The sequence below is a fragment of the Osmerus mordax genome, chromosome 9 (genome assembly GCF_038355195.1).
Source record: "Osmerus mordax isolate fOsmMor3 chromosome 9, fOsmMor3.pri, whole genome shotgun sequence".
NCBI classification, from domain to species: domain Eukaryota; kingdom Metazoa; phylum Chordata; class Actinopteri; order Osmeriformes; family Osmeridae; genus Osmerus; species Osmerus mordax.
The window spans coordinates 5,297,715-5,322,815 of NC_090058.1; the positions used below are offsets into that span (position 1 = coordinate 5,297,715).

Below are 25,101 nucleotides of genomic sequence, written 5' to 3' on the forward strand. Positions count from 1 at the left end.
ATGCTTAAGGTAACCCAATAAAGTAAAAAAAGGTTGTTTGAATATCATGTCAATAAATACTGTTTTCCCAAACAATGTATACTCAATTGAACAGGTTTAAACTGGTTTATGAGCCAAGTCATAAACCAATTTCATGCAACTTTAAGAAACAAATACCGAGTTAGCATTACAAACAGCAATGAAGAGGTCTGTCCTCTCAGACAGCATGAAGCTCAACCAGGAGGGTTAAAGGTAAACTAAGCATTGTAAAAATCCTACCCAGTAAATGGAGCAAGTACCCCGCAGGTCTGAGATGTAGATATTCTTCTTCTTTTCAGTGCTTGTGGGTATTGCAGCACAGATGCTCAGCCAGTGATTTAAGGTTGAGCAGCTGTTTGTTAAGTCAGTGACGTCCTAAGTTCAATCTAAATGTACATTTTAACTGAAGCAGCTTTATGCTTATATATCAGGACAGGCCCTATGATGTTCATGGTCTGACTCAGTCTAAATGAGATACAGCAGACCAACAGGTGGCCGACCCTGGAATAGCGCTGACCTTTACGCTGTTGACCATCTGACTGTGCTCCACTGTGCTATCAATACGATTATCATCAACTGCCTTTCTTTTTTCTCTCCGCCCCTCTTTCTCTCTTTCTCCATTCTCTCCCCTTTCTGTTATTTTTGCCAATGTCCCCATCCTCTTTCCTTTTGCTCTCTCTTTTTCCCTCTATTTCCATCTCTCTGTTTGCTTCATTGTCTTTGGTCCACCACTCCCTCCCTCCCTCCCCTCCCCTCCCCAGTCAGCAGCTCCTGTCATGCTTTACTGGACCGGTCCTTGGAGGAGAACTTTCCAGACCATTCGCTGCCTCCTCACCTGAACCCAGAGGATGACAGCCACAGTAAGACTAGATACATCTCTATAAAACTCTTTTGGTTTGTGGTACAACCTTTTATAGAGATTAGACCAACATTTAGTTTCAGATTATGGTGATATGGGTATATAAATATTTCACTCCTGTCTTCAAACAATTATTATACCGACCAAGACCCCATCGTCTGTTTGTTACTGGTTTTAAACCAAAGCAAATACAGTTGTCAGACCGATTACGGCATCATTCAGCGCGGCAATAAAAATGTTTTGGATTACATATTTCACCCAACCACTTCCCATTGACATATTTTTGGTTCCTCCCGCAGGCCTTCCTTTGGCTTGCTTATTAATGGCCTCTCCAATTTCAACGTCACATGACAAACCCCCAACATTACCCAAACCCATTCCTAGCCTCCCATCCCCTGAGGTCAATCCCTGGGTTTGAAAATATTTTTATGGTACGGTGTCTAGTTTAATTTGTTACTATTCAGCCTTCTGTTCAAACAGTCTATCCTGCCTTTAACTATTTAAGGTATAGCACACTTCCTTCAGATACCATAGGTTTATAGTTTAAAGGAATAACATAAATGGACGATTGGATGATGAATGAATTCGTCCAGGCGGGAGACTTGGGTTGTGACGGATGAGTGATGGGATCTCAGCCGTGCTTCCCAGAGCTCAACAGAAGGGCCTGGATTTCAATGAGGGAGGTCGAGAGCAGAGGAGGAGATGGGGAGGGGATGTGAAGATAGAAAACATGCTAGTGACAGTAGATCATGGTTGTCTTCATACTGTTGCCTATTGTTATCCATTTTATGCCTTACTAACTAAATGAAATCAAGTGTATTGTACTGTGAACACTGGGTAGTTATCATATTAATCTTAACTCCAGTTGAATTAAATGATGGAAAAATCATGGATAATAACACAAAGAGGATTTATGATCGTCCTGAGATCTTATTTAGTCACTGGTGTGACACAGCCCCTAACCCAGCTCTTTGGCCCCGTCCAGCAGCGACCTCCTGTGATTTTGAGACCCCCTGCGCCTGGACCCTGTCCAATCACAGTGTCCGCAGCGACTGGCGGGTCAAGTCACCACGGCAACAGAGACCAAGTTCGCAGGTGGCCTTGAGGCCGGTCTCCGATCACTCTGAGGACAGCTCTGATGGTGAGAAGGGGAGGAGGAAGGAGGGAAGGAAGGAGTGCCTCATGGTGTTGTTTCCTACATTCTCTATATTTGTCTTTACTTCCTCCCTCCTTCATGCCCATCACTCACCTCTCTCTTCCTCTTTTCTTTCCCCCCTGATACTTCCTTTCCCAACTCCCTCCCTCCCTTCTCCCTCCCTCCCTCTCTCCCTACCTGCCCCCCCCCCCTTTTCCTCATGCACTCTAAGAGGTTAGTTACTGTACACTAACCCTTATCTTTTCAATGTTTCCCTTAGGTCACTTCCTGCTTCTGAGCCCCTCCTCTGCAGCAGAAGCTTCTGGAAGCTGTGAATACCACCTGACCAGTCCAGTGATGCTAGGCAGTGGCCCGCTGTGCTACCTGCATCTGGCACGCTATTGGTCAGGTCCCCGGGTGGGAAACTTGTCTGTCCTGGTTAGACCTGCCCACTCAGCTTCAATCATCGGCTCCTCTGGCTTAAGATCCAGAGGACATGATGGTGGCAGGTGAGCATGGCTCAACTTACTTACTCATCCTCTTCATGTCTGTTTACTGGCACTGAAGGCAGAGACACCTTAAGCCGTTCAAAAACCTTTGTAAAGACAAACTCCTGAAACCCCTCTGAACCCCATTGGCCAAGCTTCGTAGCTCATAGCACTCTGATCACGCAAATCCTGCAGGTTATCTTATTATTATAGTAAGAATGATCAAATATAAGGACATGCTATTTTTCTTGGAACTCTTTTGAATTCTGGTAAATTTCCATTGCGGACAAGGCCGAGATCAGAGAGGGTTTGAGTTAGAATCTGTGGTTATGGAGCACTTAGACTAGTTGTAGTCTATCTGTACTTAGTGGAGGTTATTGACTCAGTGTCTGTGACTGTTTCCTATCATCTCTACTGATGGATTGAAGTGGCTGTCTAGCAGTACAGAGGTCCAGCTGTAAGGCTTTTATATGCAGAGCATCGCTTGACATTGGGTTGGCTTGACTAAAGAGATTTGACACAATCTTTATGGGCCGTGGTACTTTGTAGCAAAGGTATTGCATGGATTTCATTTATCCAGTAGCGCAAAATATCTTACTACAAAACTTGACACAGAGATAAGAGCGTCTCCTATATGTAACTATTGTTGGACAAATGTCCTTAATATTGATCTGCTCTAATGTTCAACTTGAAGCACTGCCATTCTGGAACAAGCTAAAAGCATTCATGTTTCTAAAAGGGGACCTTTGAATTGAAAATGAATATAATTGGTCGGGACAGAAGAGAGACGTATACTGGCCAATGAGGTTAGTTTGCTGGTAATAGGAGGAGTAGAGAGCATTAGAGTTTTGGGTGGCAGGAACTGCAGGACTCTGGGCCTGTATTCATCAAGCATCTTAGGGCTGGAGTGATCCACTACTGTTCCTGAGCTGTGACCTGCTGCACCTTCTGTAAAAGGTCTGGAGCCTCTAAGGTACTGTACTCCTGGAGCGGTGGATTTAGCGTTTGTACTGTAGAACCACGAGGTTATCGAGGTTTATCGTCAAGATGATCTGGAGAATCTGGATGGAGAGACTGATTCATCATTTTTCCTCCTGACTTGGGGGCCACATGATAGCTCACATTTGAGCATATCATTTTGTATTATAAATGCCATTACGCTCAAATTATTTTTGGCCCAGATTACAGTCAGCCTTTATTCAACATATAATCATTTCAGCACACCAACTGCTTTTCGAAAGGCCAATGTTACTCGGGGAAAGAGGGTATAATTGTCTCATTAGCAATGTAATATCTCTGAGCAACAGTGAAAAGCTCTCCTGCAGTTTCCCCCCAGTCATTTGTCTTTGGGTCCAATAGAGCGTAGAGCTTAACTCAGCTTCTTTCAGGCAGGTGTGGGGCATACTTCAGCAGTGTATATAGGCAGAGGTTATTCATTAAAAGGCTTTTTACCAGTTCTAAAGTATTTATATGAGAAGTGCGAACAGAGCATATAGTTCAGTGTCAAACCTGCATTACTGTACTTTACTGTCAAACGTCACTTTTGTCCTGACGAAGCGATTGGAGATGGACTTTTGCTGTGGTTGAGGTCACACTTCCCATTTAGCTCTCTGGACGTATGGTATATCACTTCTTATCTGACTCGTTCACACTGAATAATGGGCCTTGTGGAGCCTCCTACTCTTCTCAGGGACCATTAATACCCAGCGGTGAGGTTTAGCACTGTTAGTCCTTCCTGACAGACCGACTGATAAAAGGATTGTGGAGTTGAAGGATTTCTCGGTTCCCAGGAAAAATGGTTTAAGACTCTGCTCCTCCCACATAAAGAGAGCTCATGCCTTCTACGCTGCCTGTCGCTAGGTTTAGGGAGAATTTAGCTTGGAAGGGGGGTAACTAATATTTTAAATTTGGCACTTTCCTTACACAGTACATTGATAACACTGCTTTTAGTGTGACGCACAATGCAGTAATATGCAATGAACACACACTCTAGACAGTTTCATATTTTAGACCTGATAAATGCTCACAACCTAACATGTAATGCAACAAATCAAAAGAAAGGAAACTAAAATGTAGTTAACTGTCTCTTTAAAACCTCTCTTGTGATTGATTGTGGCAGAGAGCAATGGGAAGAGCTGGAGGCTGAGATTGGACGAGTGGAGGAGCCGTTCCAGGTGACCCTGCTGTACCACTCCTGTCTGGACAGGGAAGTAGCAAGCATGGCCCTCGACTCCCTGGAGCTTAGGGACTGTGAAGTGGGTGAGTTCACTTCCACTCCATTTTATTTAAATAACATTTAAATATGCTTCTTGTCTTCTATGAGACAGGTGTCCGCTGTAATAGATGGGTTAGTTGGGTTAGTCAAGAGCAGTTGAAGCACCCAGTTCCATCAAAAATAAAAATGAAGTGTACTAGAATAACTATAATCCTTATCATCTAACGAAAGGATTGTCTGTGAAATTTCCATAGATTATCTTGTCTTCAATCTTCATGTCATCGTCTAAATTAAAATAGGATCTGCAACTCAGGAACATGGAATAATAAAAGTGCACTGTCTGTCTTTGCCTGTCTGCAGATCACCATGATCTGGATCTGGAGTTGGGCTGTAATGCAAGGTCTTTTCACTGTGATGAAGGAGGCTGTATAGACAAAATGAACGTGTGTGATTTCCACAGTGACTGCCCTCTAGGGGAGGATGAGGGCTTTATTTGTGGTGAGTACTGGCTTCGACTTTACAATCTTCCTCAGTACATTTACATTTAGTCATTTAGCAGACGCTCTTATCCAGAGCAACTTACAATAAGTACAGGGACATTCCCCCGAGGTAAGGAGGGTGAAGTGCCTTGTCCAAGGACACAACATCATTTTGGCACGGCCGGTAATCGAACTGGCAACCTTCAGATTACTAGCCCGATTCACTAACCGCTCAGCCACCTGACTCCTCGCTAGTGGATAGGTGTCCAGCATGTTATAGACCCAGGAAATCTAAATGTCATAATATAAAGTAACCCTCAAAACAAGCAATCTTCACAAAGTTGACCCATGACATTACGTGATATTGTGTTTGAGAAAAACACATTTTGAGGCAAGTAATTCCGCCTTTGCACCATAAATACACATCATCAGCTGATTTACTTGGATGGAATTAGATAATTTTGCCTTTGAGTGAATTAAGTAAATGAATGTGGTGTGGTAATGGCGAGTGCATGAGAGAGAGGTGTGTCAGGGCAGAGGGGAGCAGGCTCTTAGTCTCCCTGACAGGAGGCTTGCTTCATGCATTTTCTGTATTAAAGTTTAAGGCCGTGATAAATTGTTAATCCTTTGACTGGAGGCTGTGGATTAGACCAGCAGAATAAAAAAACTTTGCCTGCTTCTGTCATGGTGAGAGGAGAGGAAAGGAAAGGAAAGGAGAGGAAAGGAGAGGAGAGGAGGAGAGAATAGAATAGAGCTGTGATTTAGGTTGGAGTTTTCCCAAAATTGGAGTTGGTTTTTATGTGTTTCTTAATGTTTTACCCAGGTCTCTCTCTCATTAGAGGATAAAACTGAACTCCTGCTGCTTTTAAACAGTGACTCACCTGGATGCCGTGTCGCCTTTCATTTCCTCCTCAGATGCTCTTCCAATTGGTTCCCGCTGTTCGTTTGAGGCGGGGCCCTGTGGGTGGTCAGTGACCAATGAGCTCTCCTCATGGAGGACGGTCACCGGGAGGGAGCTCACGTTTAGTGAGGACATGTTGGGAACAACTCTTCACGCTTCACCAGGTGTGTGTGTGTGTGTGTGTGTGTGTGTGTGAATGCATTCATATGTGTGTTCCTGTGTTGGTGTGTGTGTATTTTGTGAAGAATGCTTTGTTTGATGGAATGACATAGGCTCAAACTATCTTTCCACGTTTCTCATGTTACTCCAATAATGGAACTCCATGTTTTCATATCGGATGAAGCAGGATTTTCATTTGGATCCAGGTTTTTTCCAAACATCAGCAAAGTCAAGGAGCTTAGTCTAGAATGATCCTGGGAGGCTTGCAGGAAATACGACATTCCTGGCGACTCTACATGAACTGTCAATGATTAAGCACCAGTCCGGGACCGTGGCAGCACAGTGCAGCACTGTGCAGCCCAGAGCGAACAAAGCATTGCTATGTGATAACCACTTTCGCTGTTAAATTGATTGCTATATTTTGAGCCCAGGATTTCACTCTCCATCCTGTTGATCTCAGTCCAAATGGGAAAGTGTGGCCGAGACCAAACAGGATTTACTGCTCCACCTCTCAGGCCCTCCCACTGTTCCTCTGTGTGAGCCCCATCAGTCATACTCCTTCTGACAGCTGCCCTACGTCTTAATAAGCCCCCCTCTGTGCTGCGTTTTTTCTGTTCCCCAGGGCACTTCCTTTTATTTCAGGTCAGAGAGAATAGTTCCCAGCTGGAGGCCTTCATCCAGAGCTCATCCTTCCCCCGTCCTGTGTCCAGCACCGATTGCCAGGTAGGTGGATTAACCATCAACTTTCCTCAGTGGAAGAGACGCACATCAACATATTTGCTCTTTAAACCCAGAAAGTTTTTTTTCACAATAATTCATTGTGTGTGTTTCCAGCTCCATTTCTCCCTGTACCTCTACGGGGACTTTAATGGCACGGTACAAGTGGCCATCATCGATAATGACACTGCCACCTCGCCTCTTTTGTGGGAGAGATCCGGGCGCTGGAATGACAAATGGCAGGATATCACCCTGCAGCTGCCTGGACTTCACCATGGGTATTTGGAACATGATCATCCGTTTGATAATTAACACGTGAAATTTGATGGACTCTTTAACATAAATTCCTAAAAAATAGCTTTGCAGCTGATCCAGTGGTATTTTGTGGCCTGCCTTCTCTGTTTTAACAGGTTCTACATCAAGATGGGTGCCACGTGGGAGCCTGGCTCTCAGGCAGACGTTGCTCTGGATGACATCACCTTGGGGGCGGCGTGCTTCAACACAGGTACAAACAGCTCTCCTCCATGTAGCAGAGGTGATTCGGAACAGTGGCCGTGACTTTAAAAGCCCACTTGCTTTTGACCAGATGGTGAGAGGTTAGGGTTGTGAAGGTTTGATTCCCCGTCTGGGACACGTGGAACTGACATTTCCCAGATGATGTCTGAGTGGTTCATATCCTTGACTTCAACACCTCCATGAGGTCCATCTGTGGAAAAGGGCAATATTTAGATGGATATCCTTGTCTGATAGTCGGTAAATAGTAATATTGCAGATCTGTAAAAAAAAAAAAGACAGCAGACTCTTGCTGAAACATCTGAAACCAGATGTAATGTTCAGTGATGCAGATGTTTTCAGATTTTTTCTAACTGGTGAGAAACCAAGTTTGAACATTGCTCTCCTGGGATTTAACCCGCAGCCCACAATTGGCCATAAAACCCTGCATCACCCATACCATTAGCACGCCAGAGGAACATTCTAGAGTTCCCAGCACTCAACAATCACCCATCCATCTATGGAACAAATCAGCAGTTTGATTCAAGAGACCTGACCAAGCTGATATGCAACATATTATATTGCATTTCATAATCATAATCATAAAATGGGAGTTAGTTGGCTGAGCCTTGAGGGAGTCGGGCTAGTAATCCGAAGGTTGCCAGTTCGATTCCCGGTCATGCCAACTGACGTTGTGTCCTTGGGCAAGGCACTTCACCCTACTTGCCTCGGGGGAATGTCCCTGTACTTACTGTAAGTCGCTCTGGATAAGAGCGTCTGCTAAATGACTAAATGTAAATGTAAATAATCAGGGATATAAAGAGGTTTAATTGAGGAATTTTATGATGCATTTATTGGTCAGATAAATACAGATCAGTTTGGTGTGCTAGGGAGCAGGGGGTCTAGGATGTTAGTTAGGGTACGTATTTGGTAATAGTGTATTAACGTATAATGATGGCTACAGTTGAGTTTACGCCAGATGAGTTTAAGCTGGATTACAGCTCCTATTAGTCATATCCCTCCAACACTTCCCATATCACTGTCAATGTCCTCTTACTCCTCACATCCCTGTCTCAATAAGATCCCTCTTTTTCTCTCTCTCTCTACCCCTCCTCTCTCTCTCTCTCTCTCTCTCTCTCTCTCTCTCTCTCTCTCTCTCTCTCTCTCTCTCTCTCTCTCTCTCTCTCTCTCTCTCTCTCCTCCTCTCTCTCACTCTCTCACTCTTTCCTCCTCCTCTGTCTATCCTCCTTTCTGGCCCCCTCACTCTTATCTCCTCTCAGCTCATCTTTCTTTTTAACATCTCAGTTCTGGACATTAAGTTACTCCCACAAACAAAAAATGTCTGCTTCAAAATCCACTGACCCATCTCCTTGTCTCCCATCCTTTACCCTTCCTCCTCTGATGTTTTTGAAGACAGTAATGAATAAAAGAGATGAGGAGAAGTGCCTGCATGCATCTAACTTAGTCAACATTTCTTTCTCTCTCACCTCATCTCCTCACAGATCTCAACTCCCTGCTGCTTGGACACAAGTTCTTCCATGACTTTGACCTCATGGGTGATCTGGACTTTTTCAGCCCTCTTCCAGAACCTTCTGCCTCGGGTAGGCCTCAGACTTGGCCTCTGTTTCCTTGAAGAATCTCCTTGTGATCTCTGTCTGTAGCTGTATACTTCTCTCTCTCTCTTTTTTTTCTCTCTATGCATACCCAAACACACACACACACTATATCTTATATTTTTTTCCCTATGTGACTGTACATACCAGGTGCAAACATTAATGTAATTTCCTCAGAATTCCCCAGTAGATGTGCTTATATGTCTGTAACTGTGGTTGTAACTGTGGTTGTAGTGTGTAGGACAGGATGTTGAGTCACTGGTGAATGACTCTCACATGTCTGCCTTCCTTCCTTCCTGCCATCCGTTCTTCATTCTTGTTGCTTCCTTCCTTTCTCACTCCTTCCCTCCACTCCCCCTCCTCCACTACCTCTCTGTCCCACAGAGATGTCTCTGATGACGTGGCTTTTTACATCATGTGGGGCCAGTGGCCCCCGGGGGCCGACGCAGGCCCAGTGTGATAGCGCCTACAGGAAGACCAACGTGTCCGTCACACTGGGGAAGGATGGCCCCTTGAGAGGGGTGCAGATGTGGAGGGTTCCCGCCACCAACAGATACATGTAAATCACTTTTCCTTCTATTCCCAAAAGGAAATGAAGTGGTTTGTGATTTGAATATGGAAGCAATGTATCATCTGTAATCATTTATTTTTTAATTGATTTTATTAGATGTAATCAAAACAGATGGAAAGGTGTGACAACCAGGTGTGAGAATGTGCCACAAGTTTAGTGTGTAATTGATTTCCCATGTGGGAAGCTCATAGGAGACTGACTTGTGTCAGGTGTTAACAGAAAGCTGGTCAGTGAAGGTTGATTGAAAAATCCTAACAGCAGACATCCCTGGAATAGAGTGACCTTACCTCCCTGCAGTTGTTCTATTTGTGTGTGCGTGTGTGCATGTATGTGTGTGTTATACTCAGGCAAAGTAAGAGGTCTATATAAGTTTACCAGTTGCCTGCCTGCTGCCTAGCTTGGCTCTCAACTTAATTTTGAATATCCCGAGATTTAGTAAATCATTGTTGTAGATAACATGAATTAGCCCCTCCACTTCAGCATCAGCTTCTGCTATCAGAGATTGGACAGTCACTCGGTTACGCTCATTTTTCTACTTTCTCCACTGTTGTCTTGTACATTATTATTCAAGTTGGGTTTGTAAAGTATGCTTTTTTGTGTTGCCTTCTTGGCTAGTGTCACTTGACAAACGTATCCCAATGTGATCGGACGTTCCCTGTATCCAAACTTATTTGTTCCATACTAGCCTGCAAATCTTTAGTGTTAGGCTTGTCTTCACAGTAGCTTGGGGATAGAATTAGGGCTAGGGTTGAACCCATGGTTAGCAAAACACCACCGTGGCCTCTGGTGGTGCACGCTCCCACTGTGATTTCCCATGTCATTTCCTCCCCAGGATCTCGGCCTACGGGGCGGCAGGAGGCAAAGGAGCCAAGAACCACAACAAGCGCTCCCACGGAGTCTTCATCTCCGCCATCTTCCCTCTGGAGAGGGGGGAGATGCTTTACATCCTGGTGGGGCACCAGGGAGAAGACGCCTGCCCAGGGGTGAGGAGGGGGAAGGGAAGGGGGAGGGATGGCTAAACAGGGGCACAGAGTGGGGCAGAGGAATGGAACATGTTGTTTACATTTACATTTGAATTAAACAAAATGAATACATGTAAATGTAAATGTTGTCTTTCTCACTGGATATCTCTCCCCCCTCCCCCTCTCTATTATCTTTCTTTGTTCCGTTCTATCTCTCTATCTCCCTCTGGTCTGTAGAGGAACCCCCTGACCCAGAAGATCTGTCTTGAGGAGTCTTCTGTGATTGAGGAGGGCCACACTGGAGACGGCTCAGGCTGGGCGGGGGGAGGAGGGGGAGGTGGGGGAGCCACCTACATCTACAAGGTAAGAGCAAAACCCTTCATGTGAGTGAGGCTAGCAGTTAGTCATACTGGGTGGGGGAGAGACACAGTAAACTGGACGTGCTAAATAGATCAACGGATTACCAATGAAGAATCTTGTGAGAAGAGTTTAGACAGCATCGTAGGAATGGTGAACTGCATGAAATGTGCTGCAAACCCTTCTGGAGAGTTCCTCCAGTCCTGCTTAGCTGGCGCCTATCGACCCATAAAGATGCTAAACAGATAGACATAGCTTTAGCAGATGTAATTACATGCATCAAAGAATATCTGCGGGGACGCTTAAGGGATTCATCATAGTCTAGTACAGTGGGCTGGTCCTTATATCTAAATATAGAGCTGTGTATCAGAGGTCAGATTTCACGTAAACATTTTGCAGTCATGTGGAAAGATTGAAACACCCTTTAAACTAGTCTTTTCTAACTTCTCACTGTAGGGGAGAGAACTTGAGATTTTATATGTGTGTGCATGCATCAGTCCTTGTGTTTGTCTGTCTATCAGGTTTGATGGTAAGTGAGATGTCGATAGAATATTATTTGAATGTACACCGGGCATAACCAAAGTTGTGTTTGTGTCAGATGGAGGGTGCGGTGCTGGTGCCCCTGTTGATTGCGGCGGGGGGCGGAGGCAAGGCCTACATGGAGGACCCTGACAGCAGTCTAGACCAAATCCCCCTGGAGCAGTACGAGAACGACACCAGCGCTAGCAGCACCAACGGAATCACCGGGGCGGCAGGTACAGGACCCCTGTCTCTGCTTGCAATGCACCTCACCTGAAGCGTCACCTTTAGCCCTTCTGGTTAGGAGACATGCCCTTGTCTCAGCCAGCAAGGAAGGGATGGCAGTTGGGAATTCTTCCTGCCAGCTTGTTCTCCAGTGCTCTTTATCTGAGGAGGACATCTGGACACATGGATTAGAACAGGGCTCCCACGGCACTTGGTCTCCAGCAGCCTTTACCCTGCATTCCTGAAATGATACCATGGAACCCTGAGGGGACACCATCACGTGTCTGTAGATCCCTGGTCTCTAAAGGACGCCAAGCATTCTCGGTGTGTCTCTCTGGGTGTGTAGATCTACCTGCTCTCTGAGACAGCTGGTGTTTCCCTCCTTGTAAGTTCAGGAGGCCCCCTTTGAGACTACAAGGAGCCTCCTCAGAACAGAGTCAGACGGGGCGGCGGTGCCTCAGCTCCTCTCCACAGGCTCTTCTGTCACCAAGGACACTTGTAGTCTAATGCCGCCTGCCACCTTAACACAGACCAGCAAACACTAACAAAGGCAACTGTCAGAGAGATGTCCCAGGGCTGTTGGTGGATGTGGGCATGAATGTTTTTTTGTTGGTGAACATGCTCAGTGTTGATCGGGTTAGGTATGCGTCTAGGTCGATCGTAATCCTGGCTCCATGAGCCCTAGCTCTGTGCCCGGTCCTGACCCCTGAGAGGAGGACATATATGGCAGTGAAGAGGTAGTCCTAGCCCTGGAGGAGTCTCATGGAACATTCCACCTAAATCCTCCATCACCAGCAGGCTCTGGATATACGTAGCACTTCTATCTGCTCATCTTACTCAAACACGTTTGTTTACTGAGGTGTGTGTGTGTGTGTGGTAAAGTTTCAAAGACGTGTGTGTGCATGCTTATGTGTGTCTATGTGCATCTGTGTGTTCTGCAGGGGGAGGTGGAGGCTTAAAGGACACATCCAGTTACGTGTGGGCTGGAAAGTCTCTCATGGAGGGGGCTGAGGGGGGCTCACCATGCTCCCAGGCCCTGGCTAAGCTGGAGTGGGCCACCTTTGGGGGTTTTGGGGGTGGAGGGGGGCCCTGCACAGCCGGCGGAGGAGGAGGAGGGTACAGAGGTGAGATACTACAATATTCGTCTTTTGTTTCAGCATTATAACCCTCTGTTTCTCTTTCTCTCTCTCCCTGTCTTTTTCTCCTTCCATCTCTCTTTATCACTTCATCTCTGTTTTTGCTCTCATTTAACTTTCTCTACCCAGCCAGAGCTCTGTGTGTGTGCAGGGCTTATCGGTGAATCTCACAACTCGGCGCTCCTCTCGAGCAGCTACCAATCCGGGAGGGTCAGAGAGTCAGACTCTCACCATCTCTCCTGCTTAGAGCTATAAGCTGAAGTAGAGGCACACTTACTACATACTGACACTATAGTGATTAATAAAGGGGAGCTTGTTTAGATTCTCAACAAAATTAATTATACACCCATTATTTCTTATGTATTTCTTAGAATTATGCTTTATTTAGATAATCTCAGAATGTAACATAATTGGATATGTTAAGTGCTTATTCACCAGCGATTCTAAACCCGTGGGCCACTAGTGGTCCAACACGGGTGGGCCGCCAAACCAATGAAAACTAAAGTATGAAAAATGAATACATATCTAAATATTTATGTATGCTGGTGGTAAATGATTATGAAAATTCTTACCAATTATAAAATGACATTTTGCCTTAAATTCATGACCGTAATGTCATTGGCATTAATTACGCTTGACACGTTGACGAAAGACCAACTGACATTTCCGAATCACTTCCGCATATTGCATAAGCCAAGTCAACAACTTCCTGTAGCGAGCAGTTACAATCAACAATGTACAAAAGAGTCTATGTTGCTGTCCTTTAAGCAAGAGGGAAAAGGGGTTCAAATTGTGGTTTCCAGCTACATTGACAATTACGAATGTAAGGTTTATCTAACTCACACAGTCAAATTAGCTAGCTAGGCTATCTCTAGCTATCTAGGATTTGAGCAGTAACGTTAGCTTGGCTAGCTAGCTAACAATTTTTGGCTACATTATAATGACCTCAATTATCGGTCATCTTGCTTGCTAGTCATTAATGTTAACTCACATAAATAATTGGTCTGTCATATTTGTTCCCAATGGATAATCTGGGAGAAAAAACATTCTGGAAAACGGGAGAGATCTCCATTAATGAAAGAAAAGTGTGAATGGGACTTTGTGTAGTCACCATACGTCTGACTTGAACGGTTCTTCATCTCAGGTGGAGACGCAGCGCTGACAGATGACATCACATCAGATGGTCAGGATGGAATCTCTTTTGTTCATCCCATGGGGGAGATCTTCCTGCAGCCTTTAGCAGGTGAGCTTACACAACCAAGAAACTCAAACCCAAGAGTGGTGTTTCTACCAACAAGGTTCAAACCACACAAAGATGCTCAGAAGTCTGTGTGTGTGTGTGTGTGTGTGTGGGGGGGGGGGGGGGTGTAGCGGGGAGGGGGGGTGTGGGGTGACCACCTGATTCTCATTATTTAGACAAGGAGGGGAAAGGGGTGGGCTAGTTGCTGTGGACACTGACTTCACTAATTCAGGTCCTCATGGAACTTGTTACCATTGGCGCCACTGTGTCTGTTTATGGGCGGATGTGAATGGATAGACAGCCAATGATTCTTCTTGCCAGCACGACAATATAATTTATTGCACAATTATGAGCTGACAATACTCCTGTGGACTGAAGCACAAAGCCAGGCTGTCTGTGGGGACTCAGACACAGACTAATAGATTTAGATAATGTTGTCTTCAAATAAAAAAAAATAAAAAAGTCTTGAAAGGTAAAAAAAAATTTTTTGAATAAAAGTTTTTACAAAACAATATTCCAAAGATAAAAAGCTATTTGTGAAAAAAGTGCAAATACTACCTTTTTACTAAAACACTACACACAACAGGTAGTAGTAATGACTACTTTTTACTTAAGTATATGTCAGAGCCTATACTTGTTTACTTTAACTTGAGTGAAAAAGTGTAGTCAGTACTTCAACTTTTACTTAAACATAAGTATCTTACCTTGACCTTGACCTTGAGTATCTGTACTTCTACTTGAGTGAAGGATGGGTGTACTTTTGCCAACTCTGGCAGTGAAACATAAATAACCCAGCCCTGCTTTCCTGTGCTCTGTCTCTCAGCCATGGAGAGCCACGGAGAGTGTGAGATCAAGGTACAGCTCAACTGCAGCCACTGTCAAACTCAGAGCTGCAAGCGGGACGATGACACCAGACTAATCCTCTGTCTCTGCCACAATGAGGAGGTCCTAGCCAGCGACAATGTGACCTGCACAGGTGACTTTGGTTGCACTCCACCTGTAGCTACACAAACCTTTTTTTGCCTTTGGCAGCAACCTTCCTTGGTCAAGTGGTTAAGACTGTAAAATGAGCATTGGCCTTCCTATTACCTGCAGTAGGCCTTGTGACCTCATGCTAACCCTTATGTTACCTGACACTGTATGGGGACTGCACAGTGCACACACATTTATTTTAAACTTGGGTCATTTTCATTTAAATAAAACTTAAATAACAATAGAAAAATGCTGGAACCCTGTCTCTACTCCTAACATTTTAGCTTTGCCCCCCCCAACAGCATCCCAGGGCCCCGCCCCTGACGGCCAGCTATCGCTTTCGCTGATCCTTGCAGTGGTGGCGTCAACCGTGGTGACGGGAATCGTGCTGACCTGCGCCAGCCTCACCCTCAGTAAGAGACTCTTCCAGATGTGTGTCGACTCTGTGCCCTCCACCTTTCATCGCCTCTGACCCCTGAACTCTGACCCTCGGTCTTAGACATAGAGACAGACTTGACCCCTGACCCTTGGCCTTAGACACACAGATACAGACCTGACCCTTGAAGCTGTTGTATCAAAGGAAAATGTTGACTGACCGAGTTATTTTGAGTATGTACAGAGTAAAAAAAAAAATATAAATCAAAGAGGCTCTTTACATTACAAATGTACATTTCACTATACAACTTGTATTCTGTGGAATAAGGATTTGCAGTGAATTTTTTCAGTTTACATTCCACACCCATTTTTGGTTGTGCACACATATTGAGTATAGTAGGGGCAGGAGAATAATGAGTCTGACAGACTGATGCCTTGTTCTAGTATACTTTGTTAATGTGGGCCATTGTATCAAACTGTTAGCATATACAGTACTAACAGCCTAAAGGGGTGTCTTGGCATAGATAGGTTTATAAGGTGGGGAGTGGATTGTCGTTCTACCATGGGGAAATCCCACTGGACTAGATTTGGTAGGTCAGCATTAAGCAACACATTCACCCTGTGTAACAGACTTCAGCTGGGAAACCTACTGTGGAGAACAGGAGAGAAACATGGTCTTAGAGTGTCAAAGTGGATGTGCCACTTTTCTGTAGTTCAACATGAATGGAAAGGGCCTCTGTCCCCTGTTCCCCGTCTCCCCACCAGGCGATATTCTTATCCTGACAAGGGGTTCAACATGGTCTTACTTTCAAACAGTTCCAGAACAATATGGTACTTATATAGAGTCCTGTGGTTCTCAAATTACTGTTTGTTTTTAACTGAGGGTGAAACGATGTTTCATTGTTGGAAAGCTTACTGCTAATAGTTGCACAATAAAACTGGTTTAAGAGGAATTATTAGGGAATAACTTTAACAGACTGCTATTAACCTGTTATTTGTAGATTTTTAGTTCCAAAAAGGAGAGGTCAGCAAGTCTGATAATAATACTAGCCTATAACTTTGTCTTGACAGGGAGAGAAGTCTATAATAAGTGCTGCTATGAATATACACTTTATGTCTGCTTATGTTTAACCAAATACCTTATCTTATTTGTGTGTTTTTTGTAAGACTATAGGACAGTGAGGGATTAGGTGATATTTCTCTTTTGGATGTCCATCAGTTGCTGTGAGAAATGGGAAGTCCTTCACTTCCTTCTCCTCCTCCACCTCCTCCTTTTCCTTGTCATTCCCTTCTGCTCGTCCTCTTATTCCCTCCACCCCTCTAACTCCTCATCCTCTTTCTTCACATCTTGTCCTCTTCTTTCTCCTCTACTTCTCCCCATCCTTCCCTTATCCCCACTAACCCTGCACCCCACCCCCTTACCCTACCCAGGGCTCTCCCTTCCCCTCTCCTGATGCAGGAGTGCTTCAAAGCACCTCTCCCGCCATCTTAGAGTCTTAATAAAGCACAGTTGACTCAGTCCAGGGTGAACTGTACTGTAGAGCCCTATGGAGATGTGAAAATGGCTGACTGGCTGGGAACAAGTCCTCCCACGTCTGGTCTTCAGCACTCATCAGCTGGTAGAACTGGGCTTTGGAGGAGGAGGGATTCCAGCCTAGAACCTTACAGTATCAGCTTAGCTCTTACTGAACCCAATCAACCAACTTCTAGAATACTGTGATAACATATCGCACATGAGGACAACAATTATGGAATGGTTGTCAATGTTTGTTGCTGGAGTTGACAGAACCAAGCATAAACCCTTTGCCCATCCATTGCTGGTTTGATATCCAGATATGTAGAGTTTGACTTGAACACTAACTGTACCAAGCTGTGCCACAACTGACTGTGCAACTGTGTATGTTTCCTAATGCTGAATAAAACCCTCCTGTAACACTAAGCTAAATTGCGGAGTGACAGTTCCTCCAGGCAGTGTCAGTACACTACAGGATATGACACGCACACATGGAGTCTGCTCCCAGAAGCATGTTGTAGCTGGAGCTGAAGGGCTCGATGTCTCATTGTGTTTAATCATGTGTCATCAATGACCTTATCATTACCACAGTGTGTAAGTTGTAAAGAGATTATAGGGTCCCTGCAAAACAGTAAAACACCCATACATGCAATGTATACACACACACTCTCTAACACTCACACACACATTCCTGGAGGAGGTTAACGGTGTCTCTCCACCTGAGCTCTCCCCCATGCAGGGTGGTAGTCTGTGTCCGGGCGCCCTCCCCCTTCCTCCCCCTCCTCCCCCCACCCCCCCCCCCCCACCCCACCCCAGTCCCGAGCGTCTGCACCAGCGGCTCGAGCGGTCGGCAGTGGGGACCTCTTACCTGCACGCAGCGCCCCCTCCCCCCTTGCAGACTACCAGCCTGCATTGGGGCTGCGGGCCACCTCCACGGAGGGTGAGTCCTCACTCACTGGAACGGTCACTGGCACTGGCTTAGCTAGTCTCTGGAGCATGGGTCAGGGGCTGGAGGCTAGGATAATTCATTCAGCTCCACACAGCTGCCGAGTTAGAGAGTTGATGCATCAGTGTTTTGGGACGATAAATAAAAAAAACATAGTAACAAGGTTTCCCTTTCCATCTCCTTCTCTCTCTCTCTGGCTTTAATTCTCTCTATTTCCCTCGTCTTTCTCTCTCTTCCTATACCCCCCCCCCCCCCCAGTCTACTATCGGAAGAAGAACCAGCTCCACGCGGTACGTATGCGTCTGCAGAGTCCGGAGTACAAGCTCAGTAAGATCCGCTCCTCCACCATCATGACGGACTACAACCCCAACTACTGCTTCGCTGGCAAGGCTGCGTCGTTCTCCGAGCTCAAGGAGGTCCCTCGCAAGAACATCACCCTCCTTAGGTACATTCCCATGTGCAAACACACACACTCACATATACAGTATACACACATTCACACACAGACAGAATCAGAATTTGGTTTACACAAACACGGAATTTACTGTGGCAGGAAGGTGCAAACTTAAACATATACGGATCTTAATACAGACACACATACTTGGAGTTGTGATGGTGATTGTGTCTGTGTTTCAGAGCTCTGGGTCATGGTGCATTTGGGGAGGTGTATGAGGGCCAGGTGCTGGGCATGACAGGAGAGAACACAGCCATGCAGGTGGCCATCAAGGTCAGTCTATCAACTATAGAGCAGGCAATATCATACTAATAATGTGTTTGTGCGAGTGTGACTGGTGTGAATACATGTTATGGGTTACCTTTCTGCTTCACAGACCCTTCCGGAGATCTGCTCAGAGCAGGATGAAATGGACTTCCTGATGGAGGCGTTGATCATGAGGTGAGCTGGAACGCGCTGGAACGCGCTGGCCCCCCTTCACTCCCCGCAGCTCGCTGTTTAGACACGCGCACTTCATTACTCAATACAACAATACCTGTACAGGACAGATGAGACACGGACGTTCATCACGCTACCACTCACTGGGTCTGTTTACTCTATTCTTCTCCTTATTTTGTTAACGTGTCTCAACTGCTCTTTACTGAGAGAGCAGCTGGTCCTTGGCAGACCTAACACTGGATTGTTTGCTACTTCAGCTACGCAGATGAGCTGACACTCCAGCGTGAGTTCCATAACTGCATACCGTAGCGAAGCTAATTTCCAAACATGAGCTGGCATAGGTTCCCAACTAAAGGGACCTCGGTAAAAGCAGTCACGACAAGGCCCCCTTTCATGGGGTGAGCACTTACTGAAAAACAAACACTCACCTCAGAACATTAGCTAGCACTCATGGAGTGTGCGGGCAGGCCACAAATCCTGTTAGTAAAGGGTCAGTCTGAACTGTGTGGAACACGAGGAACAGGCGGACAGTCCTGTGACGGGCCCCTGGAGACTCGTATTCCTGACTCAGAGAACTGAATCAGCGCAGCACAGATTTTGGAAGGCATTTGCTAATAGTATCGCTATGGAGCCGTCAGCAAAACGCACACCATTAAATGTGTCCCAGCTCTGGATTCTGGCACACACACTTATGGCCGGATCTTGGTGCACAGCAATGAGCTATGCAATACCTAGAATCCTAAAAGTTTTGTCAAAAAGAAATCTGTGTAACTGGATATTGTGAAAACTATGTTCTACTTTTATTCAAATTGGCCTATATAACTATTGGCTATAGTTTCCCTCTCCTGCTGACAGGAAAATGGCTTGAAAAACTTGAACATGAATGTGCATTGTGACTCCCTGAGATAATCTTTGTCCGTGTATCCACAGTAAGTTCAGCCACCAGAATATTGTGCGTTGCATTGGAGTGAGTCTTCAGATCCTGCCCCGGTTCATCCTGCTGGAGCTGATGACTGGAGGAGACATGAAGAGTTTCCTCAGGCAGAACAGACCCAGAGCTGTACGTCTCCATAATGCCTCTTAATCTTCCATCGTTCTGCAACACAGAGTCTGTGTCTCAATCCAAGTCATCCTCTATAGTGTACATCTCTCTTTGTAGAATATTGTGTCAGGGAAAGGGTTGTGTGTGTGTGTGTGTGTGTGTGTGTGTGTGTGTGTGTGTGTGTGTGTGTGTGTGTGTGTGTGTGTGTGTGTGTGTGTGTGTGTGTGTGTGTGTGTGTGTGTGTGTGTGGGGGGGCTTGTTTAAAGATGATGGTTATGGTTAAAGTGATGGTTCGGGATTAGGGATAACACGATTTTGAAAGAGACCCACAAGAATAGCAATACCAATTTGTGTGTCTTTGTTTACTATGTGAAACTAATCCTGTGTGTCTGTCTCCAGGGTCAGTCCTCGTCTCTCACCATGTTGGAGCTTCTCCACATGGCCAGAGACATCGCCTTCGGCTGCCGCTACCTGGAGGAGAACCACTTCATACACAGGTTTCAACTCCTCTGCCTTATTACACTTCATCACCATGTTTCATCATTCATTATCAGGAGTCAGGTGGCTGAGCGGTTAGGGAATCGGGCTAGTAATCTGAAGGTTGCCAGTTCGATTCCCGACCTGTACTTACTGTAAGTCGCTCTGGATAAGAGCGTCTGCTAAATGACGTAAATGTAAAAATTATCACCATGATAAAGCATTAGCACACCTCTACCTGGGATTTGGATTGATTCTAAAGCTTGTTTTAAAGTCTGTTTTCTGTGTCCAGAGACATAGCTGCCAGAAACTGTCTGCTGACCTGTCCAGGCCCTGACAGAGTGGCCAAGATAGGGGACTTTGGAATGGCTCGTGACATATACAGGTACTCTAACCTATACCTGTCCATAAACAAACTACGATTAACCTGTAATCAATATACGTACAAACACATGCAGCATTTAACAATCTGCACAATGACACCTTGCCACGTTGCAATTTGCACTATTTGTATCTTTTGTACTATTTGTATTTCCAGATTGTAAATTATGGTTACTTTATTTTATTTTATTTTCTAAATCCCCTTAGTATTAGCTAGACTTTGTTCCTTTTGTATAGTTAGACCACATATTTAAGTTTTAAGATTCCTATATGTTTAATGTATGCACCTTCCTGCCAAAGTAAATTCCTTGTCTGTGCAAACTTTCATGGCGATCAAAACCCTTTCTGATTCTGATTCTGAACAGCACCGCCTCAGCCATGAGACTGTTTTTGCTGTTGGGTGAACCCTGTTTGACAATGTGCTGCCTTGGTGGTGTTAATGCTTCTGTGCAGGGCCAGTTATTACAGAAAGGGTGGACGTGCCATGCTGCCCGTCAAGTGGATGCCTCCTGAAGCCTTCATGGAGGGCATCTTCACCTGCAAGACTGACACATGGTAACCATGATGCTACATAGACATTATAGCATCATGTATTCAGGATTCAGTAAATACTATGTAGAGTATTCCTGATCTCTGACCACCAACAGATTCTTCAAAAGATTCTAAGTTTGTTGAGTGCCCAGCTGGGCTATGAGTATGGTGAAGTCATAAGAGCGTCTGCTAAATGACTAAATGTAAGTCACTGACCTTCGTCTCCCCCTACAGGTCATTTGGAGTACTGCTGTGGGAGATCTTCTCCCTGGGCTACATGCCCTATCCCTGTAAGACCAACCAGGAGGTGCTGGAGTTCGTCACCAGTGGGGGCCGAATGGACCCGCCTAAGAGCTGCCCTGGCCCTGTGTAAGAACAGCTTAGAGCACCATCACAGCACAGCCACAGTATAGGGTAGAGCTATCAGGGGATAGGAATGGATCAATGGCAGAGCATTAGACTGCAGATTAAGAAGTACCAGGTTCCAATCTGCCCTGTTCATTGTTTTGCATAGAAGTGTCTGCCAAATTAATACATTATTATCGCTCGGTAACCGATCAGACACCATATCAGAATTGTGATTGTTTTGTTGTTTATCTGAGATGATGCACAACCATTAATTACAGTGACAAAGTACTTATTCTTAGATAATACAACCGTTCAGAGGTTGCTGTCCATGTCTTAAACATGGGTTAGGGTTAGGCTGAGTGCTGTACATACTGGACTGATAGCAGTTGATGAGGGAAGATTGTGTCTTTCCACCCCCGTCTGTGATGCAGGTACCGGATCATGACCCAGTGCTGGCAGCACTGCCCCGAACACCGACCCAACTTCTCCACCATCCTGGAGAGAGTCAACTACTGCACTCAGGTACCCTGGTCTTCTCCTAGCGCCGCCCCACTGATAGACAATGCAGACACCACCTTTGTTCCCTCTTTACCTTCTCTAACCTTCTGCTCTTCAAACTCCCTTCTTTATTCTTCCCTCCCTTCCTTCCTTCTCTCTCTCCCTCTCCCTACATCTGTCATCTTACCTACCTTTATTAATTTCTTCCTTGTTTATATTATTTCCTCCTTCTTCACCCATCTGTCCCATCCCCCCATCCGTTATCAACTTTTTCCTCTCCACTCCCTCCCTCTCTCAGGACCCAGATGTGATAACCACGCCCCTGCCAGTAGAGTATGCCCCCACGGTGGAGGAGGATGGGAGCGCAGCACTCCGTCCTGAGACCTCCAGCAGCCTCACTCCTCTTCTAGTCTCTCATTCCTCCTCACAGGATCCCTCCAATCAGCTGGGCGGCCTGGGCCTTGGCACTGCCCCGATGCCCCTCCCCCAGCCCCACAAGCCCCGCCTTCTCCTCCAGCGGCCCCAGCAGCTTCCACAGGAAGTGACATCATACCGTGAGGCCTTGGAGCCTTCTTGGGCAGAGCCTGTGCCAGCTATAGGGGCGTGTCAGGGGGCGTGGCTCCACCACCGCCCTTGCTCCAGAAGCTCCTCCTCCTCTGGAAGCCAGAGGCTGAAGAACAAGACCAAAAACCTGTGGAACCCTACTTACGGGTCCTGGGTTCTGGAGAGCTTTGGCAGGGGAAAGAAGGCTCTGGCCCACACCCAGTCCATGCCCCTGTCCACCTCGACCTCCACGTCCACCCCCCAGTCTGCCACTCCCAACACTGCTTTAGAGTGCCCTGAGCCTGGGTGGGATGGATCCAGCAGAGTTGTTGTCTCAAACCCCAGCCCCTCTCCCTCTTGCCAGGCTCTGGCTGCCTCCCAGGCACCTACCAACCTGGCCTCACGGAAATGCCCTACAGGTGGTGCTACTGCAGGCACAGTGGTTGGCATGGACCTGGCCAAGCTCCAGAGCTTCCCCTGTGGGAACGTCAACTATGCGTACGACGAGCAGAGCTAAGAGGCTGAAAGCCTGCCCCTAGTGGTGCCCAAAGCCCCAGAGCCCAGCTCCAGCTCCGGTACCAGCACCATTACAGGCTCCGCCCCCAGCTGCTCCTCAGGGTCTGGGTCTGGGTCAGGCTCAGGCCTGGGGTTGTCTCTGGGTCTGGGCACAACTTCGTCCTGTATGCCCAAGCTTCTCCTGAAGCGCCACGCCAGCTACGGACACGAAGACGTGAGAAGGCACACCAAAGCTGAGAAGCCCACCAGGGACAGAGACTCTGGCTTCTCTCTTTCTGAGGACCTCAGTGTCACTCCCGTTTAGAGCACCGGAACATCCCACCTCAGGGGGTAGTAGAACGCTGGAACAGATTCATTCTAGAATATCTATCTGATTACTGGGGAGTTCTAGAACACAGCCATCACTATGGTAGCAGAACACTGAAACACATCCCTTACTGGCGTACTAGAACACTGGAGTAGACCTAAGACTGGTAGCAGAACACTGGAACATGCTGGAATTGGTAGGTCAGGATCCATGGTTCTGCCTCTACCTAACACTGGGGTTTTAGAACATGGAAACATGCTGTAGTTAACACTGGGGTTGTAGAATGAACCCAATACTGTGGTAGCAGAACACTGGAACACACCCTAACACTCCACGCACACACAGTTAAAACCTACAGAAGATGGGAGAAATATGAACCAAGTGATTTTGGCCCTATTTTTGTCAAATACATTTTCATGTAGCTGTGATGCTCCTGGTTAAAATATGAATTTTGCAGTCATTTTTGTAGATCTGTTTCTCTTTTCTTAGTTGGTGTGTATTATTCATTGAGTACTAACTTTAGGTATTTTTTATTCAAATATAATCATAATAATTTACATTAGTCGTTTAGTTAAGTAAATTCCTAGGTAAACTTGATCGAATTCAATTTGAAATTAGATTAGAATGGATTTTAAACTAAACAGATACCCTAGTTATATGTGTGTGTAAATTGGACTAACTCATGACAGTTGTAGTGGTTTTTACGTCATTTCGAGAATAGCTATGTATGGATGTTTTAATGACGATGTCTTATAGTTGATCACTGCCATTGGCTACCGTCTGTCACTCTGCTGCAGGCTCTGTGCAGTACTTCATTATACTCAGCAGGGGTCAGCATTTAAATCTGATGCAGTTTACTGTGGATTGCTTCAGGTGTAGACGTGCAGTTTTCTTTTCTTTTTTTTTGTTTCTTAGTATTTATGTCCATCCTGAACATTATTATTTTTTGTTTAAGTTGTACTGTTTGTGTTGATAGTCAATTTAAAGAGGACTTAATGTAATAGAAAAATGAGATGAGGATCGAGAAGATGATGATGGTGATTGGTAACGGTGATGATGATGGTGTAAATTACAGTGATGATGATGATGATTTGGAGGCATGCAAATGTCCACTGTTTAGGACTCAACTTGACGGGCAAGTTGCCTGGGGGATACTTATGGTCAAACAATGTGACCGACTCATCCTGACATACTGGTTTACCTGCTCTGACACGGTCTGATCACAGCCTTACTGGTTCACCTGCTCTGATACAGTCTGATCACAGCCTTACTGGTTCACCTGCTCTGATACAGTCTGATCACAGCCTTACTGGTTCACCTGCTCTGATACAGTCTGATCACAGCCTTACTGGTTTACCTGCTCTGACACGGTCTGATCACAGCCGTAGGTCTTGGTTGGAGGCTCTTTGTGACGCACGCTGGATTCACACTTTCCTACCATTAAGATACAACCTCCTACCTTTATTTGACTTAATTGAATTACACCTCATGTTACTGACTCACTAGTTGAAAGTGGTGTGCCTACATTAGAACAAATGTTATGATATAAACTCTATGCAATATATTTGTTATGTACCTCACCTCTACCCCAAATAAATAAATATATACAGTAGATCACCTGTGTGTGAATGTGTGTCGGCCTGTAAACAGCACTGTTCAACTTAATACAGAGAA

General features: G+C 45.7%; 1 protein-coding gene across 1 annotated transcript; it reads left to right on the forward strand.

Annotated features, from left to right (window-relative positions):
• Nucleotides 1-25,027, forward strand: ltk (leukocyte receptor tyrosine kinase). The gene is given in 30 exon segments (XM_067243268.1): nucleotides 1-9; nucleotides 299-326; nucleotides 780-878; nucleotides 1,863-2,018; nucleotides 2,293-2,521; nucleotides 4,620-4,759; nucleotides 5,076-5,213; nucleotides 6,110-6,259; nucleotides 6,877-6,977; nucleotides 7,089-7,249; nucleotides 7,382-7,476; nucleotides 8,966-9,064; nucleotides 9,461-9,635; nucleotides 10,480-10,630; nucleotides 10,847-10,972; nucleotides 11,565-11,721; nucleotides 12,652-12,834; nucleotides 13,991-14,089; nucleotides 14,910-15,062; nucleotides 15,361-15,471; nucleotides 18,151-18,337; nucleotides 18,529-18,619; nucleotides 18,723-18,787; nucleotides 19,715-19,844; nucleotides 20,226-20,323; nucleotides 20,596-20,688; nucleotides 21,138-21,239; nucleotides 21,450-21,584; nucleotides 21,995-22,085; nucleotides 22,360-25,027. Coding segments are annotated over 30 exon segments (4,617 nt in total). The 3' UTR covers nucleotides 23,425-25,027.
• Nucleotides 25,028-25,101: the final 74 nt, after the last annotated feature.